The sequence below is a fragment of the Oncorhynchus clarkii genome, chromosome 12, assembly GCF_045791955.1.
Source record: "Oncorhynchus clarkii lewisi isolate Uvic-CL-2024 chromosome 12, UVic_Ocla_1.0, whole genome shotgun sequence".
In the NCBI taxonomy this organism is placed as follows: Eukaryota; Metazoa; Chordata; class Actinopteri; order Salmoniformes; family Salmonidae; genus Oncorhynchus; species Oncorhynchus clarkii.
The window spans coordinates 6,215,198-6,241,011 of record NC_092158.1 but is presented as its reverse complement, the minus strand read 5'-3'; the positions used below and the strand labels follow the sequence as shown (position 1 = coordinate 6,241,011).

The following is a 25,814-nucleotide window of genomic DNA, read 5'->3' as shown; positions in this document are numbered from 1 at the left end:
TGGTCTCTCTCTATAGACTAGACCTGTCATGGTCTCTCTCTATAGACTAGACCTGTTATGGTCTCTCTCTATAGACTAGACCTGTCATGGTCTCTCTCTATAGACTAGACCTGTTATGGTCTCTCTCTGTAGACTAGACCTGTCATGGTCTCTCTCTATAGACTAGACCTGTCATGGTCTCTCTCTATAGACTAGACCTGTCATGGTCTCTCTCTATAGACTAGACCTGTTATGGTCTCTCTCTGTAGACTAGACCTGTCATGGTCTCTCTCTATAGACTAGACCTGTCATGGTCTCTCTCTATAGACTAGACCTGTCATGGTCTCTCTCTAAAGACTAGACCTGTCATGGTCTCTCTCTATAGACTAGACCTGTCATGGTCTCTCTCTATAGACTAGACCTGTTATGGTCTCTCTCTATAGACTAGACCTGTTATGGTCTCTCTCTGTAGACTAGACCTGTCATGGTCTCTCTCTGTAGACTAGACCTGTCATGGTCTCTCTCTATAGACTAGACCTGTTATGGTCTCTCTCTGTAGACCTGTCATGGTCTCTCTCTATAGACTAGACCTGTTATGGTCTCTCTCTGTAGACCTGTCATGGTCTCTCTCTATAGACTAGACCTGTTATGGTCTCTCTCTGTAGACCTGTCATGGTCTCTCTCTGTAGACTAGACCTGTCATGGTCTCTCTCTGTAGACCTGTCATGGTCTCTCTCTGTAGACTAGACCTGTCATGGTCTCTCTCTGTAGACCTGTCATGGTCTCTCTCTGTAGACTAGACCTGTCATGGTCTCTCTCTGTAGACCTGTCATGGTCTCTCTCTGTAGACCTGTCATGGTCTCTCTCTGTAGACTAGACCTGTCATGGTCTCTCTCTGTAGACCTGTTATGGTCTCTCTCTATAGACTATACCTGTTATGGTCTCTCTCTGTAGACCTGTTATGGTCTCTCTCTGTAGACTAGACCTGTTATGGTCTCTCTCTGTAGACTAGACCTGTCATGGTCTCTCTCTGTAGACCTGTCATGGTCTCTCTCTATAGACTAGACCTGTTATGGTCTCTCTCTGTAGACCTGTCATGGTCTCTCTCTGTAGACTAGACCTGTCATGGTCTCTCTCTGTAGACCTGTCATGGTCTCTCTCTGTAGACCTGTCATGGTCTCTCTCTATAGACTAGACCTGTCATGGTCTCTCTCTATAGACTAGACCTGTTATGGTCTCTCTCTGTAGACTAGACCTGTCATGGTCTCTCTCTATAGACTAGACCTGTTATGGTCTCTCTCTATAGACTAGACCTGTTATGGTCTCTCTCTGTAGACCTGTTATGGTCTCTCTCTATAGACTAGACCTGTTATGGTCTCTCTCTGTAGACTAGACCTGTCATGGTCTCTCTCTATAGACTAGACCTGTTATGGTCTCTCTCTATAGACTAGACCTGTTATGGTCTCTCTCTGTAGACCTGTTATGGTCTCTCTCTGTAGACCTGTTATGGTCTCTCTCTGTAGACCTGTCATGGTCTCTCTCTATAGACTAGACCTGTTATGGTCTCTCTCTGTAGACCTGTTATGGTCTCTCTCTATAGACTAGACCTGTTATGGTCTCTCTCTGTAGACTAGACCTGTCATGGTCTCTCTCTATAGACTAGACCTGTCATGGTCTCTCTCTATAGACTAGACCTGTCATGGTCTCTCTCTATAGACTAGACCTGTTATGGTCTCTCTCTATAGACTAGACCTGTTATGGTCTCTCTCTGTAGACCTGTCATGGTCTCTCTCTGTAGACCTGTCATGGTCTCTCTCTGTAGACCTGTCATGGTCTCTCTCTATAGACTAGACCTGTTATGGTCTCTCTCTGTAGACCTGTTATGGTCTCTCTCTATAGACTAGACCTGTTATGGTCTCTCTCTGTAGACTAGACCTGTCATGGTCTCTCTCTATAGACTAGACCTGTTATGGTCTCTCTCTATAGACTAGACCTGTTATGGTCTCTCTCTGTAGACCTGTTATGGTCTCTCTCTGTAGACCTGTTATGGTCTCTCTCTGTAGACCTGTTATGGTCTCTCTCTATAGACTAGACCTGTTATGGTCTCTCTCTGTAGACTAGACCTGTCATGGTCTCTCTCTATAGACTAGACCTGTTATGGTCTCTCTCTATAGACTAGACCTGTCATGGTCTCTCTCTATAGACCTGTTATGGTCTCTCTCTATAGACCTGTCATGGTCTCTCTCTATAGACCTGTTATGGTCTCTCTCTATAGACCTGTCATGGTCTCTCTCTCTGTAGACTAGACCTGTTATGGTCTCTCTCTGTAGACTAGACCTGTTATGGTCTCTCTCTATAGACTAGACCTGTTATGGTCTCTCTCTATAGACTAGACCTGTTATGGTCTCTCTCTATAGACTAGACCTGTCATGGTCTCTCTCTATAGACCTGTTATGGTCTCTCTCTATAGACCTGTCATGGTCTCTCTCTATAGACCTGTTATGGTCTCTCTCTATAGACCTGTCATGGTCTCTCTCTCTGTAGACTAGACCTGTTATGGTCTCTCTCTATAGACTAGACCTGTTATGGTCTCTCTCTATAGACTAGACCTGTTATGGTCTCTCTCTGTAGACCTGTTATGGTCTCTCTCTGTAGACCTGCCATACTCACAGTACGGAATAAATCCTGCTGCAACTTCCAGACCATGTGTGTGTGTGTGTGTGTGTGTGTGTGTGTGTGTATGTGTGTGTGTGTATGTGTATGTGTGTGTGTGTATGTGTGTCTGTGTATGTGTATGTGTGTGTGTGTATGTGTGTCTGTGTGTATGTGTGTCTGTGTGTATGTGTGTCTGTGTGTATGTGTGTCTGTGTGTATGTGTGTGTGTGTGTGTGTGTGTGTGTGTGTGTGTGTGTGTGTATGTGTGTCTGTGTGTGTGTGTGTGCGTGTGTGTGTGTGTGTGTGTGTGTGTGTGTGTATGTGTGTCTGTGTGTATGTGTGTCTGTGTGTATGTGTGTCTGTGTTAATGTGTGTCTGTGTGTATGTGTGTGTGTGTGTGTGTGTGTGTGTGTGTGTGTGTGTGTGTGTGTGTGTGTGTATGTGTGTCTGTGTGTGTGTGTGTGTGTGTGTGTGTGTGTGTGTATGTCTGTGTGTATGTGTGTGTGTGTGTGTGTGTGTGTGTGTGTGTGTGTGTGTGTGTGTGTGTGTGTGTGTGTGTGTGTGTGTGTGTCTGTGTGTATGTGTGTCTGTGTGTATGTGTGTGTGTGTGTGTGTGTGTGTATGTGTGTCTGTGTGTGTGTGTGTGTGTGTGTGTGTGTGTGTGTATGTGTGTCTGTGTGTGTGTGTGTGTGTGTGTGTGTGTGTATGTGTGTCTGTGTGTATGTGTGTGTGTGTGTGTGTGTGTGTGTGTGTGTGTGTGTATGTGTGTCTGTGTGTGTGTGTGTGTGTGTGTGTGTGTGTGTGTGTGTGTGTGTGTCTGTGTGTATGTGTGTGTGTGTGTGTGTGTGTGTGTGTGTGTCTGTGTGTGTGTGTGTGTGTGTGTGTGTGTGTGTGTGTGTGTGTGTGTGTGTGTGAGAGAGAGAGAGTGTAACACAGAGCCAGTCAACAGTCAGACCTAGTCTGACTCCCTACAGACTTTTACACCTATTCCTCAGTTAACCACAGCTAACCCCGGACATGAACAGCCAGGCCTGGGTTCAAACACTATTTCAAATCTTCAAAATGACTTTACTCTGGGATTGATTGAGCTTGCCTGTTGCAATTGAACCAATGTGAGTAAAAGTGCCAACCCCGACCTAAAGCAAAACAGTGACAACATTTGAAAGATGTCAACCCCAGGTTTGGTAGAGATAACTGTAGACATGTCACATGGTCTGGTAGAGATAACTCTGGGCATGTCACATGGCCGTAACCCCCCCCCCCCCCCTCCCCCCACCCCCCCCCCCCGCTACAATAGGGAGCAATTAAGGCTGTTCGGCAGCAATGCATTGTGGGTCGTCGAGGGTGCTTACCGTTCAGACTGCTCCTATCAATCAGGTTGTTGTCAGAGGGCCAGTAGCTTCCGTCTCCATGGCGACCTGTAGAACAGAGAAAAGGGAGAATGGAGAAGAATGCCGTTACATTTACAGTGTTCAAACTAATCTAAGGAAGAGTTAGGTATTTTATTAAGAACGCAGTAATTCACATTTCACGTTGTATCTTGAGTCTGAATGGAGATCCTGGGATCTGACAGTACTGTGCGGAGCAGCAGGCTGTACTGTAGTCAGTCTATCTCAGGATACAGTCCTAAGCGCCAACCAATCATAGGCAATTGGAAACCATGCGTTTGAGAGGAGAAGAGTAGAATTTTGTGCTTGCCTTGAATGCCTCCCCCCCCCCCCCCCCCCCAGCACCAAAACACACAGGCAGCTTGCGAAAGCCATGGAGAATGACTGAGCCTCTTAGGTGAAGAGCCTCTGGCTGCTACTCCAAACTCTCTGTCTGTCTCTATGTTTCTCTGTCTGTCTGTCTGTCTGTCTGTCTGTCTGTCTGTCTCTGTCTGTCTCTATGTTTCTCTGTCTGTCTGTCTGTCTCTATGTTTCTCTGTCTGTCTGTCTCTATGTTTCTCTGTCTGTCTGTCTGTCTGTTTCTCTGTCTGTTTCTCTGTCTGTTTCTCTGTCTGTCTGTCTGTCTGTCTGTCACTGTCTCTCTGGCAGAAATTCTACAAAGGGCTCCCCAGTGACTTCTCAATATCCAATTATTATCTAGCAAAAAAAGATATCCCCCCCAAATGTACTATTGTAGTGGTCTGTAGTGGACTGTAGTGGAATGTAGTGGTCTGTAGTGGTCTGTAGTGGACTGTAGTGGTCTGTAGTGATATGTAGTGGTATGTAATGGCCTGTAGTGGTCTGTAGTGATCTGTAATATACTATAGTGGACGGTAGTGGACTGTAATAGACTGTAGTGGACTGTAGTGGACTGTAGTGGTCCGTAGTGGTCTGTAGTAGTCTGTAGTGGTCTGTAATGGTCTGTAGTGGTCTGTAGTGGACTGTAGTGGTCTGTAGTGGTCTGTAATGGACTGTAGTAGACTGTAATGGTCTGTAATGGACTGTAGTGGACTGTAGTGGTCTGTAGTGGACTGTAGCGGTCTGTAGTGGTCTGTAAATGGACTGTAGTGGACTGTAATGGTCTGTAGTGGTCTGTAGTGGTCTGTAGTGGTCTGTAATGGACTGTAGTAGACTGTAATGGTCTGTAATGGACTGTAGTGGACTGTAGTGGACTGTAGTGGTCTGTAGTGGTCTGTAGTGGTCTGTAGTGGACTGTAGTGGTCTGTAGTGGACTGCAGTGGACTGTAGTGGACTGTAGTGGTCTGTAGTGGACTGCAGTGGACTGTAGTGGTCTGTAGTGGTCTGTAGTGGACTGCAGTGGACTGTAGTGGACTGTAGTGGTCTGTAGTGGACTGCAGTGGTCTGTAGTGGTCTGTAATGGACTGTAATATACTGTAGTGGACTGTAATGGACTGTAGTGGTCTGCAGTGGACTGTAGTGGTATGTAGTGGTCTGTAGTGGACTGTAATGGACTGTAGTGGACTTTAGTGGTCTGTAGTGGACTGTAATGGACTGTAGTGGTCTGCAGTGTGCTGTAGTGGACTGTAGTGGTCTGTAGTGGTCTGTAGTGGACTGTAATGGACTGTAGTGGTCTGCAGTGGACTGTAGTGGACTGTAGTGGTCTGTAGTGGTCTGTAGTGGACTATAATGGACTGTAGTGATCTGTAGTAAACTGTAATGGACTGTAGTGGACTGTAGTGGTCTCTAGTGGACTGTAGTGGTCTGTAGTGGACTGTAGTGGTCTGTAGTGGACTGCAGTGGACTGTAGTGGACTGTAGTGGTCTGTAGTGGACTGTAATGGACTGTAGTGGTCTGCAGTGGACTGTAGTGGTCTGTAGTAAACTGTAATGTACTGTAGTGGACTGTAGTGGTCTGTAGTGGACTGTAGTGGTCTGTAGTGGACTGTAGTGGTCTGTAGTGGTCTGTAGTGGACTGTAGCATTCTGTAGTGGACAATAGTGTACCTTAGTGGACAATAGTGTACTGTAGTGGACTGTAGTGGTCTATAGTGGACTGTTGTAGTGTATTGAAGTGGTACGTAATTGATCTGCAGTGGTCTGTAATTGGTATGCAGTGGACTGTAGTGGTCTGTAGTGTTCTGTAGTGGACTATTGAAGTGGTACGTGATCTGCAGTGGTCTGTAATTGGTATGTAGTGGACTATTGTAGTGTATTGAAGTTATCTGTTATTGGTCTGCAGTGGTCTGTACTTGTTCTGTAGTGGTTTGTAGTGGTATGTAGTGGACTGTGGTGGTCTGTAATTGGTCTGTAGTGGTCTGTAGTGGACCACTGTAGTGCATTGAAGTGGTCTGTAGTGGTCTGTAGTGGACCATTGTAGTGTATTGAAGTGGTCTGTAGTGGTCTGTAATTGGTCTGTAGTTGTCTGTAATTGGTCTGTAATTGGTCTGTAGAGGTCTAAAGTGTACTATTGTAGTTGCCTGTAGTGGTCTGTAATTGGTCTGTGGTGGTCTGTAGTGGTCTGTAAGGTACTATTATAGTGTATTGTAGTGGTCTGTAGTGGTCTGTAGTGGTCTGTAGAGTAGGTAGGCAGAAGAAAAATAACAGGTTTTCTTCACATGCCTGCTGGCTGTGTATATCATAGAGACAGCAAAAGGCCGCCAGGGGGCCACATTGACTCCTCCAGAGATGCTGTGCTTCAGGGACAGGTCTTACAGGTGAGTCTCCAATGCCACCCTGTTCTCTACGTAGTGCTCTATGTTTCACCAGAGTTCTGGTGGAAATAAGTGCCCTATGCAGGGAATAGGGTGCCATTTGGTAGGCTGTTTATGACTTGGGGGGGGGGGGGGGGGATTGCTCTCTTGTTTGAGACCTGCAGTGTTTCATTATCTATTTATTTTTGTAAATGTTATAGCAGAGGAAGACAATGAACAGAGAGTTTCATACACCACATGGCTGGGATACAACGGAGTTTTGAACAACAATGACATCTTCAGGCTGTAATTGTGCCGCCTCTCATCAAAACAGATTTCATATCCAGCACTGAAACAAACAGATCTCTTTTCAATGATGACTGATGAATCAAATTCATGATCAGTGATTTGATTGTTACAATTGTTGGAAAAGACCAATGACTCCTAATGCAAAACCGACCATTAAAAGACTAGAGGAAGAGACTTTGCCTTGACCAACAGACTGTACATTGAACAGGGACTCAAAACACATTCTAGAACAGGGACTAGAAGATATTCCAGAACAGGGACTAGAAGACATTCCAGAACAAGGACTAGAAGATATTCTAGAACAGGGACTAGAAGATATTCTAGAACAGGGACTAGAAGACATCGAAGAACAGGGACTAGAAGTTATTCTAGAACAGGGACTAGAAGACATTCTAGAACAGGGACTAGAATATATTCTAGAACAGGGACTAGGACAGGGAGTAGACATTCCAGAACAGGGACTAGAAGACATTCTAGAACAGGGACTAGGAGACATTCTAGAACAGGGACTAAAACACATTCTAGAACAGGGACTAGAAGATATTCTAGAACAGGCACTAGAAGACATTCTAGAACAGGGACTAGAAGACATCCTTGGACAGGGACTAGAAGATATTCTAGAACAGGGACTAAAACACATTCTAGAACAGGGACTAGAATATATTCTAGAACAGGGATGAGAACAGGGACTAGAAGATATTCTAGAACAGGGACTAGAAGACATTCTAGAACAGGGAATAGAAGACATTCTAGAACATAGAACACGGACTAGAAGGTGTTCTAGAACAGGGACTAGAAGATATTCTTGAACAGGGACTAGAAGAAATTCTAGATCAGGGACTAAAACACATTCTAGAACAGGGACTAAAACACATACTAGAACAGGGACTAGAAGACATCCTAGAACAGGGACTAGATATTCCAGAACAGGGACTAAAACACAGTCTAGAGCAGAGACTAGAGCACATTCTAGAACAGGGACATGAACACATGCTAGAACCGGGACTAGAAGACATTGTAGAACAGGGACTAGACATTCCAGAACAGCAACTAGAAGACATTGTAGAACAGGGACTAGACATTCCAGAACAGCGACTAGAAGATATTGTAGAACAGGGACTAGACATTCCAGAACAGGGACTACAAGACATTGTAGAACAGGGAGAATAAAACATTCTGGAACAGGGACTAGAACAGGGACTAGAATACATTGCAGGAACAGGGAATAGACATTCCAGAACAGGGACTAGAATACGCCGTAGAACAGGGAATAGACATTCCAGAACAGGGACTAGAATACGCCGTAGAACAGGGACTAGACATTCTAGAACAGGGACTAGAAGACATTGTAGAACAGGGACTAGAAGATATTCTAGAACAGGGACTAGAATACATTATACAACAGGGACTAGACATTACAGAACAGGGACTAGACATTCCAGAACAGGGTCTAGAAGACATTGTAGAACAGGGACTGGAAGACATTCTAGAAGAGGGACTAAAACACATTCCAGAACAGGGACTAGAAGACATCCTAGAACAGGGACTGGAAGACATTCTAGAACAGGGACTAGAAGATATTCTAGAACAGGGACTAGAAGACATTCTAGAACAGGGACTAGAATATATTCTAGAACAGGGACTAGAAGATATTATAGAACAAGGACTAGAAGACATTCTAGAACAGGGACTAGAGGACATCCTAGAACTGGGACTATGACAGGGACTATAACAGGGACTAGAAGACATTCCGGAGCAGGGACTAGGAGACATTCTAGAACAGGGACTAGAAGACTTTCTAGAACATTGACTAAAACACATTCCAGAACAGGGATTAGAAGACATTGTAGAACAGAGACTGGAATACATTCTAGAACAGGGACTAAAACACATTCTAGAACAGGGACTAGAAGACATTCTAGAACAGGGACTAGAAGACATTCTAGAACAGGGACTGGAGCACATTCTAGAACAGGGACTAGAAGACATTCTAGAACATGGACTAAAACACATTCCAGAACAGGGACTAGAAGACATTGTAGAACGGGGACTAGAAGACATTCTAGAACATGGACTAAAACACATTCCAGAACAGGGACTAGAAGACATCCTAGAACAGGGACTGGAAGACATTCTAGAACAGGGACTAGAATATATTCTAGAATAGGGACTAGAAGACATCCTAGAACAGGGACTAGAACAGGGACTAGAACAAGGACTAGAAGACATCATAAAACAGGGACTAGAAGATATTCTAGAACATGGATTAGAAATCATCCTAGAACAGGGACTAGAACAGGGACTAGAACAGGGACTAGAAGACATCCTAGAACAGGGACTAGAAGATATTCTAGAACAGGGACTAGAAGACATTCTACATTAGGGACTAGACATTCCAGAACAGGGACTAAAACAGTGACTAGAAGACATCCTAGAACAGGGACTAGACGTTCCAGAACAGGGTCTAAAACAAATTCTAGAGCAGGGACTAGAGCACATTCTAGAACAGGGACTGGAATACATTTAAGAACAGGGACTAGAAGATATTCTAGAACAGGGACTAGAAGACATTCTACAACAGGGACTAGACATTCCAGAACAAGGACTAGAAGGTATTCTAGAACATGGACTAGAAGACATTCTAGAACAGGGACTGGAAGACATTCTAGAACAGGGACTAGAAGACATGCTAGAACAGGGACTAGTGCACATTCTAGAACAGGGACTGGAAGACATTCTAGAACAGGGACTGGAAGATAGATATTCTAGAACAGGGACTAGAATGAATACATTCTGGAACAGGGACTACAACACATTCTAGAACAGGGACAAGAACACATTCTAGAACAGGGACTAGAAAGTGACTAATTATCTCACTGATATATGTACGTCCTGTTGTCCCCCATCAACTCATTTCTAACATCCACTTCAGCAGAGAGTAAGTATGTTACTACAGGGAGATGTGCTATAAGCTGGGGCCAGCCACTGAGAAAAGAGGTGTGATAGGAGACAGAGGAGGTGTGATAGGGGACAGAGGAGGTGTGATAGGAGACAGAGGAGGTGTGATAGAGGACAGAGGAGGTGTGATAGGGGATAGAGGAGGTATGATAGGAGACAGAGGATGTATGATAGGAGACAGAGGAGGTATGAATGGAGACAGAGGAGGTATGATAGGAGACAGAGGGACCAAGGGAGGTCAGAGAAATGTCCTCAACCATCAATCTCTGGCCCGAGATTCCACCAATGCCTACCCTAGATCAGTTTCACAAGATTTATACCTCCTGTGAATGTGTGTAACTGTGTGTACGTACACGTGTGTGTGTGTGTGTGTGTGTGTGTGTGTGTGTGTGTGTGTGTGTGTGTGTGTGTGTGTGTGTGTGCACGTGCGTGTGCGTGTGTGTAAGCGCCAACACACACAAGGGCTTTCACTCTCTTTAAGGAATACATTTAGCCCCTGAGTTCTGGCCCACATAATGTCCGCTCCTAACATCTGACATCCATATCTCTCTGTATTTTCCTTCGTGTTGGGGACTTCAGAACGTCTTCAGTTTTTCATATGTGTGTGTGTGTGTGTGTTGGGGACTTCACAATGTTAAATGCTGTCGTTTGTCAAGGGTAAATTGAGGTTTCTGGACTACAGTGCATTGAGTGTATTAACTATGTCAAGGCCTCTCTGCACACTCCACTGAATTCCACTGGGTCTCCCCGAGTGGCGCAGCATCTCAGTGCTAGAAGAGTCACTACAGACCCTGGTTTGATTCTCGGCTGTATCCCAACAGGCCGTGATTGGGAGTCCCATAGGACGGCACACAATTGGCCGAGCGTCGGGGGGGTGTTTTCTCCAAGACACCGTGTAGAGAGACCGTTGGCTATTAACGACAGTGTTTTCTCCAAGACACCGTGTAGAGAGACCGTTGGCTATTAACGACAGTGTTTTCCCCAAGACACCGTGTAGAGAGACCGTTGGCTATTAACGACAGTGTTTTCCCCAAGAGACCGTTGGATAAGTGTTTCCATACTCAGAGGATCGACAGAAAGCAGTGCTGCTCTGGGATCAGCTTTCTCTACTTCACCTTCTGACCTTAACATTAGAGTTATGTTTAATTCTGATAATGGATCAGCTTCTAGAGATACTAACAACTATGGCTATATATTGCTCCTGCTTATATGTATATACAGTATATATATATATATATATATATATATATATATATATATATATATGTATTGAGGCAATTTAGTCTATAATTCTGTACTAAATCACAGGTGTTGGCACATCATTTCGGATTGTGCACATGTTGCAGGCTACACATTATTAAAAGGTGGCCTTCCTATTGGCGAAATAACTAAATGAATAAACATGAGAGTGATTTAAATATGATAACCATGGTGATGTAATGATGGTTCTAACCAAGGTTCTAGTGCTGCCCTCAGCCTCTCCGTTCCAAATCCCTCCCTAGCCTGTATCGCTCTCTACTTCAGACCAGAGCCATAGGACTCTGTATAGAGAACAGGGTGTGTCATTGAATGAGACGTAAGCATTTTCATTTTACACATGGCTTTACTGATGAACCTTCATCTGTAAAAACAGATGGCTTATGTAATTAAATATTTCAGAATTAGATGTCCCTAAATAATCGTACACTTCAACGTGACCACTTCATATGGTGACTACAACTCAATCTCTACTCTATTTTTTTTCTCTCTCTCAAAATACAATGTTTGCACAAAACGTCAATTAAAAGCTGTGTGAGAGCCCTTTGTGTGTGTGTGTGTGTGTGTGTGTGTGTGTGTGTGTGTGCGTGCGTGAGAGACCTTTGTGTGTGTGTGTGTGTGTGTGTGTGTGTGTGTGTGTGTGTGTGTGTGTGTGCGTGTGTGCGTGTGTGCGTGCGTGTGTGTGTGTGTGTGAGAGAGAGATAGAGAGAGCAAGCGAGGACCCCTCTCCTCCTCTTAATTAAACCAGCTCTAAAGAGGAACTCTCATTAGTGTCATAGCAACAAGAAGACAAGACAGAGTCTCCGTCCCCTATTTCCTATGTAGGTTTCTGGTCAAACGTAGTGCACTACATATGGAGTAGGGCGCAAACGGGGAAGCACCCACTCAATTCAACGCCTAACATCATTCAACACCCACCATTATCATTCAATATAGCAAAAGGTGCCCCCTCCCCCTCCCGCCTTTCCCCTCGCCCCCCCCCCCCCCCCACGCCCCTCCCTCGCCTTTCTTTTTCGCTGCTAAGACAATTTACCACTCAGAGGGTTTAATTTAGTAACCTATTTCCAATTGCGATTTTCTAAAGGGGAATTATCAGCGTTGAAAGAAGTCACTCACGAAAGACAGAGAGGAGACGCCACAACGTCTGTTTCATGTTTTAAATGTATTTGAGAGAGGGGCAAAAGGAAGACACAAGAGACAGAGACAGATTTGAATTATTTCCCTTTCAATGGTGCTTTAATGCTTTAATGCTTTATTAAAAACAGGCCTTCGTTTCCCTGGTCCCTGAAGATAGCTGGGCATTAGTACCCTTCACCTGCTGGAAGTTATGTTGGCGGGACTGTAGTAAGGATAAACCCTTTAACTATTTACGTAATCTAAACGGACAAATTGACACCCTATTTCCTATTTAGTGCACTACTTTCGATGAGAGCCCTGGTCAACAAAAAAAAAAGTAGTCCACTTAAATAGGGAGCCATTTTGGACACTTTCTTTTTCTGTCTCCAAAGGAATGCATTGCAATTACTATGATGAATGGTACAACTGGTAGACACACAGTCATCCCTCTACAGAAACATGTGTGTGTGTGTGTGTGTGTGTGTGTGTGTGTGTGTGTGTGTGTGTGTGTGTGTGTGTGTGTGTGTGTGTGTGTCTGTGTGTGTGTGTGTGTGTGTGTGTGTGTGTGTGTGTGTGTGTGTGATTGTGTGTGTTATATGTTATGTGTCTGCTTACCTTGATCGTTAGCCATCTTGTCTGGGTGTTCCACTGAAAGAGATAAAATATAACATTTTAGTGGTATGGATTGATTGTCTGCGGGGGGCAGGGGGGGGGGAGAGTTATCCTCAGCTCTGGCATCTTCCCCAATATTTGGAACCAAGGACTGATCACCCCAATCGACAAAAGTGGAGACAAAATTTGATCCCAATAACTCCTGGGGAATAGGAGTCAACAGCAACCTTGGGAAAATCCTCTGCATTACCATTAACAGCAGACTCGTACATTTCCTCAGCAAAAACAATGTGCTGAGCAAATGTCGAATTGGATTTTTACCAAATTGCCGTACGACAGACCACGTATTCACCCTGCACACCCTATCTGGGGTGGCACGGTAGCCTAGTGGTTAGAGTGTTGGACTAGTAACCGGAAGGTTACGAGTTCAAACCCCTGAGCTGACAAGGTACAAATCTGTCGTTCTGCCCCTGAACAGGCAGTTAACCCAACGTTATAAAATCCATGTACACAAACAACAAGTGTGTGGTTAAAATGGACAAAAAAAACATTTCTTCCCACAGTGCCCGCGCCAATTCGTTGATATATTTATGTTGAAGAGGGTTGGGCTTAAGCTGCATGAGGTGAGACAGGGATGGTTAAGCCCAACCCTCTTCAACATAAATATATCAACGAATTGGCGCGGGCACTAGAAAAGTCTGCAGCACCCGGCCTTACCCTACTAGAATCTGAAGTCAAATGTCTACTGTTTGCTGATGATCTGGTGCTTCTGTCACCAACCAAGGAGGGCATACAGCAGCACCTAGATCTTCTGAACAGATTCTGTCAAACCTGGGCCCTGATAGTAAATACAAATTCCATTTAGACACTGTTGCCCTAGAGCACACAAAATACTATACATACCTCTTCCTAAACATCAGCGCCACAGGTAACTTTCACAAAGCTGTAAACGATCTGAGAGACAAGGCAAGAAGGGTCTTCTATGCCATCAAAAGGAACATCAAATTCAACATACCGATTAGGATCTGGCAAAAAATACTTGAATCAGGTCTGGGGTCCACTCACCAACCAAGAATTCACAAAATAGGACAAACACCAATCCAGAAAAGAGCTGTTAAATTCTAGAACTATCTAAAAGGAAGCGATTCCCAAAAACTTCCATAACAAAGCCATCACCTACAGAGAGATGAACCTGGAGAAGAGTCCCGTAAGCAAGCTGGTCCTGGGGCTCTTTTCACAAACACAAACACACCCCACAGAGCCCCAGGACATCAGCACAATTAGACCCAACCAAATCATGAGAAAACAAAAAGATAATTACTTGACACATTGGAAAGAATTAACAAAAAAACAGAGCAAGCTAGAATGCTATTTGGTCCTACACAGAGAGTACACAGCGGCAGAATACCTGACCACTGTGACTGACCCAAAATTAAGGAAAGCTTTGACTATGTACAGACTCAGTGAGCATAGCCTTGCTATTGAGAAAGACCGCCGTAGGCAGACCTGGCTCTCAAGAGAAGACAGGCTATGTGCACACTGCCCACAAAAGGAGGTGGAAACTGAGCTGCACTTCCTAACCTCCTACCCAATGTATTAGAGACACATATTTCCCTCAGATTACACAGACCCACAATGAATTCGAAAACAAACCAGATTTTGATAAACTCCCATATCTACTGGGTGAAATTCCACAGTGTGCCATCACAGCAGCAAGATTTGTGACCTGTTGCCACGAGAAAAGGGCAACCAGGGAAGAACAAACGCCATTGTAAATACAACCCATATTTATGCTTATTTATTTTCCCTGTTGTACTTTACATCATTACAACACTGTATATAGACATATGCATGTGAAATGTCTTTTTTATTTAGGAACTTTTGTTAGTATAATGTTGAATGTTCATTTTTTTAATTGTTTATTTCACTTTGTATATTATCTACTTCACTTGCTTTGACAATGTAAACATATGTTTCCCATGCCAATAAAACTCCTTAAATTGAAATTGAATTGAGAGACAGCGAGAGAGAGAGAAAGAGAGAGAGAAGAGAGAAAAACCGAGAGAGAAAGGAATGGGGTATCGACCAGCTGTATCTGAGTGATGCTCTGAACTGATCTCCAGACAGCTGTATCTGAGTGATGCTCTGAACTGGTCTCCAGACAGCTGCATCTGAGTGATGCTCTGAACTGGTCTCCAGACAGCTGCATCTGAGTGATGCTCTGAACTGGTCTCCAGACAGCTGCATCTGAGTGATGCTCTGAACTGGTCTCCAGACAGCTGCATCTGAGTGATGCTCTGAACTGGTCTCCAGACAGCTGCATCTGAGTGATGCTCTGAGTGATACTCTGAACTGACCTCCAGACAGCTGTATCTGAGTGATGCTCTGAGTGATACTCTGAACTGGTCTCCAGACAGCTGCATCTGAGTGATGCTCTGAGTGATACTCTGAACTGATCTCCAGACAGCTGTATCTGAGTGATGCTCTGAACTGGTCTCCAGACAGCTGCATCTGAGTGATGCTCTGAACTGGTCTCCAGACAGCTGTATCTGAGTGATGCTCTGAACTGGTCTCCAGACAGCTGCATCTGAGTGATGCTCTGAACTGGTCTCCAGACAGCTGCATCTGAGTGATGCTCTGAGTGATACTCTGAACTGACCTCCAGACAGCTGTATCTGAGTGATGCTCTGAGTGATACTCTGAACTGGTCTCCAGACAGCTGCATCTGAGTGATGCTCTGAGTGATACTCTGAACTGATCTCCAGACAGCTGTATCTGAGTGATGCTCTGAACTGGTCTCCAGACAGCTGCATCTGAGTGATGCTCTGAACTGGTCTCCAGACAGCTGCATCTGAGTGATGCTCTGAACTGGTCTCCAGACAGCTGTATCTGAGTGATGCTCTGAGTGATACTCTGAACTGACCTCCAGACAGCTGTATCTGAGTGATGCTCTGAACTGACCTCCAGACAGCTGTATCTGAGTGATGCAGTGTAGCACCACTGTTGTAGCACCACTGCTATCCTTAGACCACATTAAACTATACTCTGCTTCTAGCTTCTTAATATCCCACAACAGTTTGATCTAAGCTCAAAAAAAAACTGTAGCTTGAAGACTACAAATCTGATATTTAATTTTCAATTTCTTCGCTCCGTCTTCAATAAATATCCAAAAGGATCACAGTATGACATGTAGAGGAAGACGTTCTTCCCACAGCTCAACGACCGTAATGTTTCATATTGAAACTTTGTGACAGACGTTCTCTGTATCCTTTAATACGCCGGGACAGTAGTGGAGAAGGTGGAACGTTTCTTTAAGTTCCTCGGAGTACACGTCACGGACAAACTGAAATGGTCCACCCACACAGACAGCGTGGTGAAGAAGGCGCAGCAACCTCAGGAGGCTGAAGAAATTCAGCTTGTCACCAAAAGCACTCACAAACTTCTACAGATGCACAATCGAGAGCATCCTGTCGGCCTGTATCACCGCCTGGTACGGCAACTGCTCCGCCCACAACCGTAAGGCTAATGAGGTCTGCACAACGCATCACCGGGGACAAACTACCTGCCCTCTAGGACACCTACACCACCCGATGTCACAGGAAGGCCATACAGATCACCAAGGACAACAACCACCCAAGCCACTGCCTGTTCACCCCGCTATCATCCAGAAGGCGAGGTCAGTACAGGTGCATCAAAGCTGGGACCGAGAGACTGAAAAACAGCTTCTATCTCAAGGCCATCAGACTGTTAAACAGCCATCACTAACATTGAGTGGCTGCTGCCAACACACTGACTCAACTCTAGCCACTTTAATAATGGAATAATTGATGTAATAAATGTATCACTAGTCACTTTAAACTATGCCACTTTATATAATGTTTACATACCCTACATTACCCATCTCATACAGTATATACTGTACTCTATACCATCTACTGCATCTTGCCTATGCCGTTCAGCCATCGCTCATCCATATATTTATATGTACATATTCTTATTCATTCCTTTACACTTGTGTGTATAAGGTAGTAGTTGTGAAATTGTTAGTTAGATTACTCGTTGGTTATTACTGCACGGTCGTAACTAGAAGCACAAGCATTTCGCTACACTCGCATTAACATCTGCTAACCATGTGTATGTGACCAATAACATCTGCTAACCATGTGTATGTAACCATTAACATCTGCTAACCATGTGACCATTAACATCTGCTAACCATGTGACCAATAACATCTGCTAACCATGTGTATGTGACAAATACAATTGGATTTGATTTGATTTGGAAGATGAAAAACAGAAAATCCTGAATGATTAGTGAATAATGTAGAAGTGTTTAGATACATATTATATTACTTTATAAAATAAATAAAATGACTCCAAAATGACACAATACATTATTTACCATTTCATTTCTATTGGGCACAAAATAATCTGAAACACAACCAAAACAAACAGCAAATGCATCCAACAAGTTTGTAGAGTCACTAGCTTGACGTAGTCATTGAGTGGTAGGAATATGGGACCAAATACTAAACTTTACACTACTTTAATACAGTGAATTTGTCCCCCTAAAATGGAAGGACTATGTACAAAAATAACTGTAATTTCTAAACGGTTCACCCAATATGGATGAAAATACCCTCAAATGAAAGCTGACAGTCTGCACTTTAACCTCGTAGTTATTGTATCATTTAAAATCCAAAGTGCTGGAATACAGAGGCCAAAATAACTAAACACGTGTCACCGTCCCTCTACTTTTGGAGCTCACGGTATGAGCTTGTTGATCAGCAGAATTTAGGGCTTTACACCAGGGCCTGTATTCATTTTTCAAATGTTATTTAACCTTTATTTAACCTTTATTTAACCTTTATTTAACTAGGCAAGTCAGTTATGAACAAATTCTTATTTACAATGACGGCCTAGGAACAGTGGGTTAACTGCCTTGTTCAGGGGCAGAACGACAGATTTGTACCTTGTCAGCTCGGGGATTCGATCTTGCAACCTTTCAGTTACTGGTCCAACGCTCTAACCACTAGTCGACCTGCCGCCTCTACACTCTAACCACGAGGTTAGAGGCGGCAGGCAGCCTAGTGGTTAGAGTGTAGAGGCGGCAGGTAGCCTAGTGGTTAGAGTGTAGAGGCGGCAGGTAGCCTAGTGGTTAGAGTGTAGAGGCGGCAGGGTAGCCTGGTGGTTAGAGTGTAGAGGCGGCATGTAGCCTAGTGGTTAGAGTGTAGAGGCGGCAGGTAGCCTAGTGGTTAGAGTGTAGAGGCGGCAGGGTAGCCTGGTGGTGAGGAAGGCAGATGGGGTGTTCTGGGTGTACATGCACTAAAGGGAGGGGGGAGAAGCTATGTGTAAATGTTCAGGGTGAGAAAAGGTGGGCTGAGTGTAAGCTAGCTAGTTATCCCATACCTTTGTTAGTCCTGAAGTGGATGGGGTCTGACAGGGGACCCACTCCCTTGGCATTCTTAGCCTGGATCCTGAAGTAGTAGACTGTGTCCAGGTTCAGGTCCATCACCTGGTGGGTCAGACGGTCTCCACTGATACTCTCCATTACCCAGTCATCTATAGGCATGTTCTTATCCAGGGTGTAGTACAGGATATAGCCTGGTAGAGAAACAACACACAGAGGAAGACTGATTAACCCTAACCGTAACCCAGTCATCTATAGGAATCTCAAGACAGCACAAACAGATCTATTACCAGGCTAGGGTCTTATCCAGTGTGTTGAACCAGATGTAGCCTGACAAATCACAAAGACAACACAACATACACACTCTGAGGAATCACGTAGTCTACAGACCTCTACAATCATAACAGGGACACAATCAACAGCAGTATCTTAACAATTAGCTAATTAGCTAATCACTAGAGACATAAACAACTGATGCTAGAGAAAGGATGGTAGGAACAAGTAGAACATGATACATGAACATGCAGAAGGTGATGAACAGGGCTGTCAACAACGCATTTAAAACTGTGTTCTGTATGACTCTGTCCAATGTTTACAGACACTGTGTTTCAGAGGACAGATAGACTCTGTCCAATGATTACAGACACTGTGTTCCAGAGGACAGATAGACTCTGTCCAATGATTACAGACACTGTGTTTCAGAGGACATAACCGCCATCGTTAAGAGACCGTACTGTGCAGCTGTATTCATCGACCTGGCCAAGGCTTTCGACTCTGTCAATCACCACATTCATATCGGCAGACGTAACAGCCTTGGTTTCTCAAATGACTGCCTCGCCTGGTTCACCAACTACTTCTCAGACAGAGTTTAGTGTGTCAAATTGGGGGGCCTGTTGTCCGAAACTCTGGCAGTCTCTATGGGGGTGCCACAGGGTTCAATTCTCGGGCTGACTCTTTTCTATGTATACATCAATGATGTCGTTCTTCCTGCTGGTGAGTCTCTGATCCACCTCTACGCAGATGACACCATCCTGTATACTTCTGGCCCTTCTTTGGACACTGTGTTAACAACCCTCCAGACGAGCTTCAATGCCATACAACACTCCTTCCGTGGCCTCGAACTGCTCTTCAACCGATCGCTGCCTGCACCTGCCCTGACTTAGAATATGTGGACAATTACAAATACCTAGGTGTCTGGTTTGACTGTAAACTCTCCTTCCAGACTCACATTAAGCATCTCCAATCCAAAAGGAAATCTAGAATTGGCTTCTTATTTTGCAACAAAGCATCCTTCACTCATGCTGCCAAACATACCCTCCTAAAACGTAATTTACAAAATAGCCTCAAACACTCTTCTCAGCAAATCAGATGCAGTCTATCACAGTGCCATCCATTTTGTCACCAAAGCCCCATATACTACACACCACTGCGACCTGTATTCTCTCGTTGGCTGGCCCTCGCTTTATATTCGTCACCAAACTCACAGGCTCCAGGTCATCTATAAGTTTTCGCTAGGTAAAGCCCCACCTTATCTCAGCTCACTGGTCACCATAGCAGCACCCACCCATAGCAGGCGCTCCAGCAGGTATATTTCACTGGTCACCCCCAAAGCCCATTCCTCCTTTGGCCGCCTTTCCTTCCAGTTCTCTGCTGCCAATGACTGGAATGACTGAAGCTGGAGGCTCATATCTCCCTCACTAACTTTAAACATCAGCATCAGATTTTTTCTATTGTGTTATTGACTGTACATTTGTTTATTCCATGTGTGTTGTGACGAGGAGGAGGGGGGGATGGAGGAGGAAGAGGAGGAAGAAGAGGAGGGGAGGGGAGGAGGAGAAGGAGGAGGAGGATGGAGGAGGGGAGGAAGAGGAGAGAAGAGGAGAGTAGGGGGAGGATAGGAGATAGGAGGAGTGAAAGGGAGAGGAGGGGAAGAAAGGAAGGAGGAAAGGAGGGAAGGAGGAAGGTGTAATAGGGAGAGGGAGGAGGGGGGGACAGGCTGGACCACACAGAGTTGGTCCCACATCTCTTTGTGTTGTCTTCCCAACTCCTTGTCACTCATTATCATGCCAAAACAGATCTGGGACCCAGGCTACATTACAGCCAGGGGAGAGGGGGTTAGGGGTGTTGTTAGGTGCGTTGTTAGGGGCGTGGTTAGTGCCTTGGTGAGGGGCGTGGTTAACGGTGTGGTTAGGGGAGTGGTTAGGGGTGTTGTTAAGGCGTAGTTAGGGGGTGTGGTTGGGGGATGTGGCTAGGGAGTGGTTAGGGGCGTGTTTAATGAGCGTGGTTAGGGGTTTGGTTAGGGACGTGGTCATGGGCATGATTAATGGGCGTGATTCGGGGCGTGGTTAGGGGCGTGATTCGGGGTGTGGTTAGGGCGTGATTCCGGGAGTGATTAGGGGCGTGATTCGGGGTGTGGTTAGGGGCAGCTAAATAGCAGTCTAACCGGGGACGGCAGTTCTTCTTACCCATGACTCGTCCGTTAGCCTCCATGGGGGGTTGCCAGCTGATCAGGATGGCTCTGGGTCTTCCCTCCCTGCTGATCACTGTCAGGTCCTTAGGGGCGGAGCTGGGAGCTGTCAACCAATCAGGTAAAGAGAGAGAAAGGAAATGACAAGTTTCAGCCAATCAGGAGTGGCGAGGAACAGGAAGTAGAGATCAGGGGGTCAGGTTTATACCACCAACGACACGTGTGCTAATTCTGTCATCACACCACCACACACTGTTGTTAATTTAGTTTGTATTAATTGTGTAATAACAGGAAACTGCCGTTAAGCCTGAGGCCTAACAGAGGTGGTCTGTCCAAAGAGACTGGCTCTGGAATATCATCTGCCAACAGGCTCACAAGTTAGTTGTTTCTGGAGGTGTTTTTGGGGAAATCAAGGCTACCGAACATGTATGCTGGTTCCCATAAACAGCATAAACAGAGAGTCCACGTGCTTTGAGCCGAGCGCGTTCTCTCCTGTGGCTAGAAACACAAATGTTGACCGAATGTGAAGCTATATCATAAACACAGCCTGATCTGAGACCAGCTCTCGATCTCTCCTGAAAACAATGCTGGAGCTGCATGAAATGAAATGAAAACATCAACGTCTTCGTTTATAAGAACCACAGGAATTCACATCCCCATAGAACAGTAGAGCTGTTTTTTTGTAATTGAAAGGTTTGTTCAAAGATCAAACCAAAAACATAGGTTCCTGTGTTTCCATTTCCAACACGTTTCATATCTTTTTGCTTGTTATTTATGTGTTTCTGAAAAGCAATCAATCAATAACAAAACACACGTTTCAAGAACAGTTTGTGTTCCCAAATAGCACCATATTCCCTACATACTGTACTGCCCTCTTCCCTTTTAGTGCACAATGGGTCTGTGGTCTAAAGTAGTGCACTATATATAGGGAATTGGATTCCATAGGACTCTGGTCTAAAGTAGTGCACTATATAGGGAATAGGGTTCCATAGGACTCTGGTCTAAAGTAGTGCACTATATATAGGGAATTGGATTCCATAGGGCTCTGGTCTAAAGTAGTGCACTATATAGGGAATAGGGTTCCATAGGACTCTGGTCTAAAGTAGTGCACTATATAGGGAATAGGGTTCCATAGGACTCTGGTCTAAAGTAGTGCACTATATATAGGGAATTGGATTCCATAGGACTCTGGTCTAAAGTAGTGCACTATATAGGGAATAGGGTTCCATAGGACTCTGGTCTAAAGTAGTGCACTATATATAGGGAATTGGATTCCATAGGACTCTGGTCTAAAGTAGTGCACTATATAGGGAATAGGGTTCCATAGGACTCTGGTCTAAAGTAGTGCACTATATAGGGAATAGGGTTCTTTAGGACTCTGGTCTAAAGTAGTGCACTATATATAGGGAATTGGATTCCATAGGGCTCTGGTCTAAAGTAGTGCACTATATAGGGAATAGGGTTCCATAGGACTCTGGTCTAAAGTAGTGCACTATATAGGGAATAGGGTTCCATAGGACTCTGGTCTAAAGTAGTGCACTATATATAGGGAATTGGATTCCATAGGGCTCTGGTCTAAAGTAGTGCACTATATAGGGAATAGGGTTCCATAGGACTCTGGTCTAAAGTAGTGCACTATATATAGGGAATTGGATTCCATAGGACTCTGGTCTAAAGTAGTGCACTATATAGGGAATAGGGTTCCATAGGACTCTGGTCTAAAGTAGTGCACTATATATAGGGAATTGGATTCCATAGGACTCTGGTCTAAAGTAGTGCACTATATAGGGAATAGGGTTCCATAGGACTCTGGTCTAAAGTAGTGCACTATATAGGGAATAGGGTTCCATAGGGCTCTGGTCTAAAGTAGTGCACTATATAGGGAATAGGGTTCCATAGGACTCTGGTCTAAAGTAGTGCACTATATATAGGGAATTGGATTCCATAGGACTCTGGTCTAAAGTAGTGCACTATATAGGGAATAGGGTTCCATAGGACTCTGGTCTAAAGTAGTGCACTATATATAGGGAATTGGATTCCATAGGACTCTGGTCTAAAGTAGTGCACTATATAGGGAATAGGGTTCCATAGGACTCTGGTCTAAAGTAGTGCACTATATATAGGGAATTGGATTCCATAGGACTCTGGTCTAAAGTAGTGCACTATATAGGAAATAGGGTTCCATAGGGCTCTGGTCTAAAGTAGTGCACTATATAGGGAATAGGGTTCCATAGGACTCTGGTCTAAAGTAGTGCACTATATATAGGGAATTGGATTCCATAGGGCTCTGGTCTAAAGTAGTGCACTATATAGGGAATAGGGTTCCATAGGACTCTGGTCTAAAGTAGTGCACTATATATAGGGAATTGGATTCCATAGGACTCTGGTCTAAAGTAGTGCACTATATAGGGAATAGGGTTCCATAGGACTCTGGTCTAAAGTAGTGCACTATATATAGGGAATTGGATTCCATAGGACTCTGGTCTAAAGTAGTGCACTATATAGGGAATAGGGTTCCATAGGACTCTGGTCTAAAGTAGTGCACTATATATAGGGAATTGGATTCCATAGGACTCTGGTCTAAAGTAGTGCACTATATAGGGAATAGGGTTCCATAGGGCTCTGGTCTAAAGTAGTGCACTATATAGGGAATAGGGTTCCATAGGGCTCTGGTCTAAAGTAGTGCACTATATAGGGAATAGGGTTCCATAGGGCTCTGGTCTAAAGTAGTGCACTATATAGGGAATAGGGTTCCATTTGGGATGTAGGCCCAAACAATGTTAAAATCAATCACTAGCCAACATAGTCCAAACAAGTATCAGGACTCCTATGATGTTCTCAGTAATTGTGATAGATTACCTGAGGGAGACTAGGGGGTCAGGGGTTTACCAGAGAACATTCCTTCTAACAGAGCATTACATTACGACAAAGCTGATTAAAACCTGCTAGTGATCTGAACTAGGTCAGGTCACATTTAACACGCTGTCCTTTAAATGACCAAACAGAGGCTCTGAGACTGCGTTTACACAGGTAGCCCAACGCTGATATTTTGTCCAATTAGTGAGAATTAGTGTGAAACTAAATCTAAATGGGTCTTCCTGTGTTAACGTAGCCTGTAGTCATGTGACTAAAAGAAAAAACGATGTGCGTTGGTTTTATAACTTGAGTGTGAATCCTGGTTCCCTCCTGGCCATGCAGCAGGACCAGTGTACTATGCCAGGAGGGAACCTGGATTTCTGCTTAAATTGGTCATCAAATTTGATCTGATCTTCTTCTAAGTCACAACAATAGACACACACAGTGTGCTTAAACTAATTTATGTATTTTTCTTGTCTATATATTTTATTTTACCTTTATTTAACCAGGCAAGTCAGTTAAGAACAATTTCTTATTTTCAATGACGGCCTAGAAACAGTGGGTTAACTGTCTTGTTCAGGGGCAGAACGACAGATTTGTACAGCTCAGGGATATGAACTTGCAACCTTGTGGTTACTAGTCCAACGCTCTAACCACTAGGCTACCCTGTAACACTCACAGTGTAGGTTGGAAAAAGTATGTGAACCCCTTGGATAATGACTTCTCCAAACGCTAATGGGAGTCAGGAGTTCGCTAACCTGTAGTCCAATCAATGAGACGAGATTGGAGATGTTGGTTAGAGCTGCCTTGCCCTATAAAAAACACTCACTAAAATTGAGTTTGCTATTCACAAGAAGCATTGCCTGATGTGAACCATGCCTCGAACAAAAGAGATCTCAGAAGACCTAATATTAAGAATTGTTGACTTGCATAAAGCTGGAAAAGGTCACAAAAGTTTGTCTAAAAGTCAGTCCACAGTAAGACAAATTGTCTATAATTTCAGCACGGTTGCTGCTCTCCCTAGGAGTGGCCGTCCTGCAAAGATGACTGCAAGAGCACAGCGCAGAATGCTCAATGAGGTTAAGAAGAATCCTAGAGTGTCAGCTCAGGACTTACAGAAATCTCTGGAACATGCTAACATCTCTGTTGACGAGTCTACAATACATAAAACACTAAACAAGAATGGAGTTAATGGGAGGACACCATCAACGGAAAAATAAATCCCCAAGTGTATCAAGACATTTTGCAGGAGAATGTTAGGCTATCTGTCTGCCAATTGAAGCTCGACAGAAGTTGGGTGATGTAACAGGACAATGACCCAAAACACAGAAGTAAATCAACAATACGCCTTCTGGAGTGGCCCAGTCAATCCTGACCTCAACCCAATTGAGATGCTGTGGCATGACCTCAAGAGAGCGGTTCACACCAGACATCCCAAGAATATTGCTGAACTGAAACAGTTTTGTAAAGAAGAATGGTCCAAAATTCCTCCTGACCGTTGTGCAGGTCTGATCCGCAACTACAGAAACACGTTTGGTTGAGGTTATTGCTGTCAAAGGAGGGTCAACCTGTTATTAAATCCAAGGGTTCACATACTTTCCCCGTCCTGCACTGTGAATGTTTACACGGTGTGTTCAATTAAGACATCAATAGTTTGTGTGTTATTAGTTTAAGTGGACTGTGTTTGTCTGGTGTTGTGACTTAGATGAAGATCAGATCAAATGTGATGACCAATTGATGCAGAAATACAGGTCATTCCAAAGGGTTCACATACTGTTGTTCTTGCCACTGTATATTTGTTATATGTTCTAAAGCGTTTTCTTCCATTTTCTTCATCTTCCAAGTCTACAAGCAGTGGACACTATTTAGGGCCCATAATACAATTCTTCAGAAAATGGGCGTGGCTTCACGTTTTCAGATTTGAATAAAATGTCGGAAAGTATGCAGTCCGACGAGAGCTGATACAAATTCACTGCTTTAACTAATTATGACAAATGTTAAGAAAATGTTTAGCAATGTAATAAAGTAATGACGCTAAACTTTAGTGTGAGAGAGAGAGAGAGAAAGACAACGAGAGAGTGAGAAAGACAAGGAGACAGAGAGAGAGAGAGAGAGACAA

At 44.2% G+C, this 25,814-nt stretch overlaps 1 protein-coding gene across 1 annotated transcript in view; it reads right to left on the bottom strand.

Annotated features, from left to right (window-relative positions):
• The window catches only part of LOC139421816 (netrin receptor DCC-like), a 224,359-nt gene that overhangs the window by 86,302 nt on the left and 112,243 nt on the right, over window positions 1-25,814 (bottom strand). The window contains exons 13-16 of the mRNA XM_071172937.1: window positions 20,838-20,945; window positions 18,372-18,566; window positions 12,966-12,998; window positions 3,987-4,052 (exon numbers count right to left, since the gene is read on the bottom strand). Coding sequence (XP_071029038.1) covers window positions 3,987-4,052; window positions 12,966-12,998; window positions 18,372-18,566; window positions 20,838-20,945 — 402 coding nt within the window. The remainder of the gene's footprint in view (window positions 1-3,986; window positions 4,053-12,965; window positions 12,999-18,371; window positions 18,567-20,837; window positions 20,946-25,814) is intronic.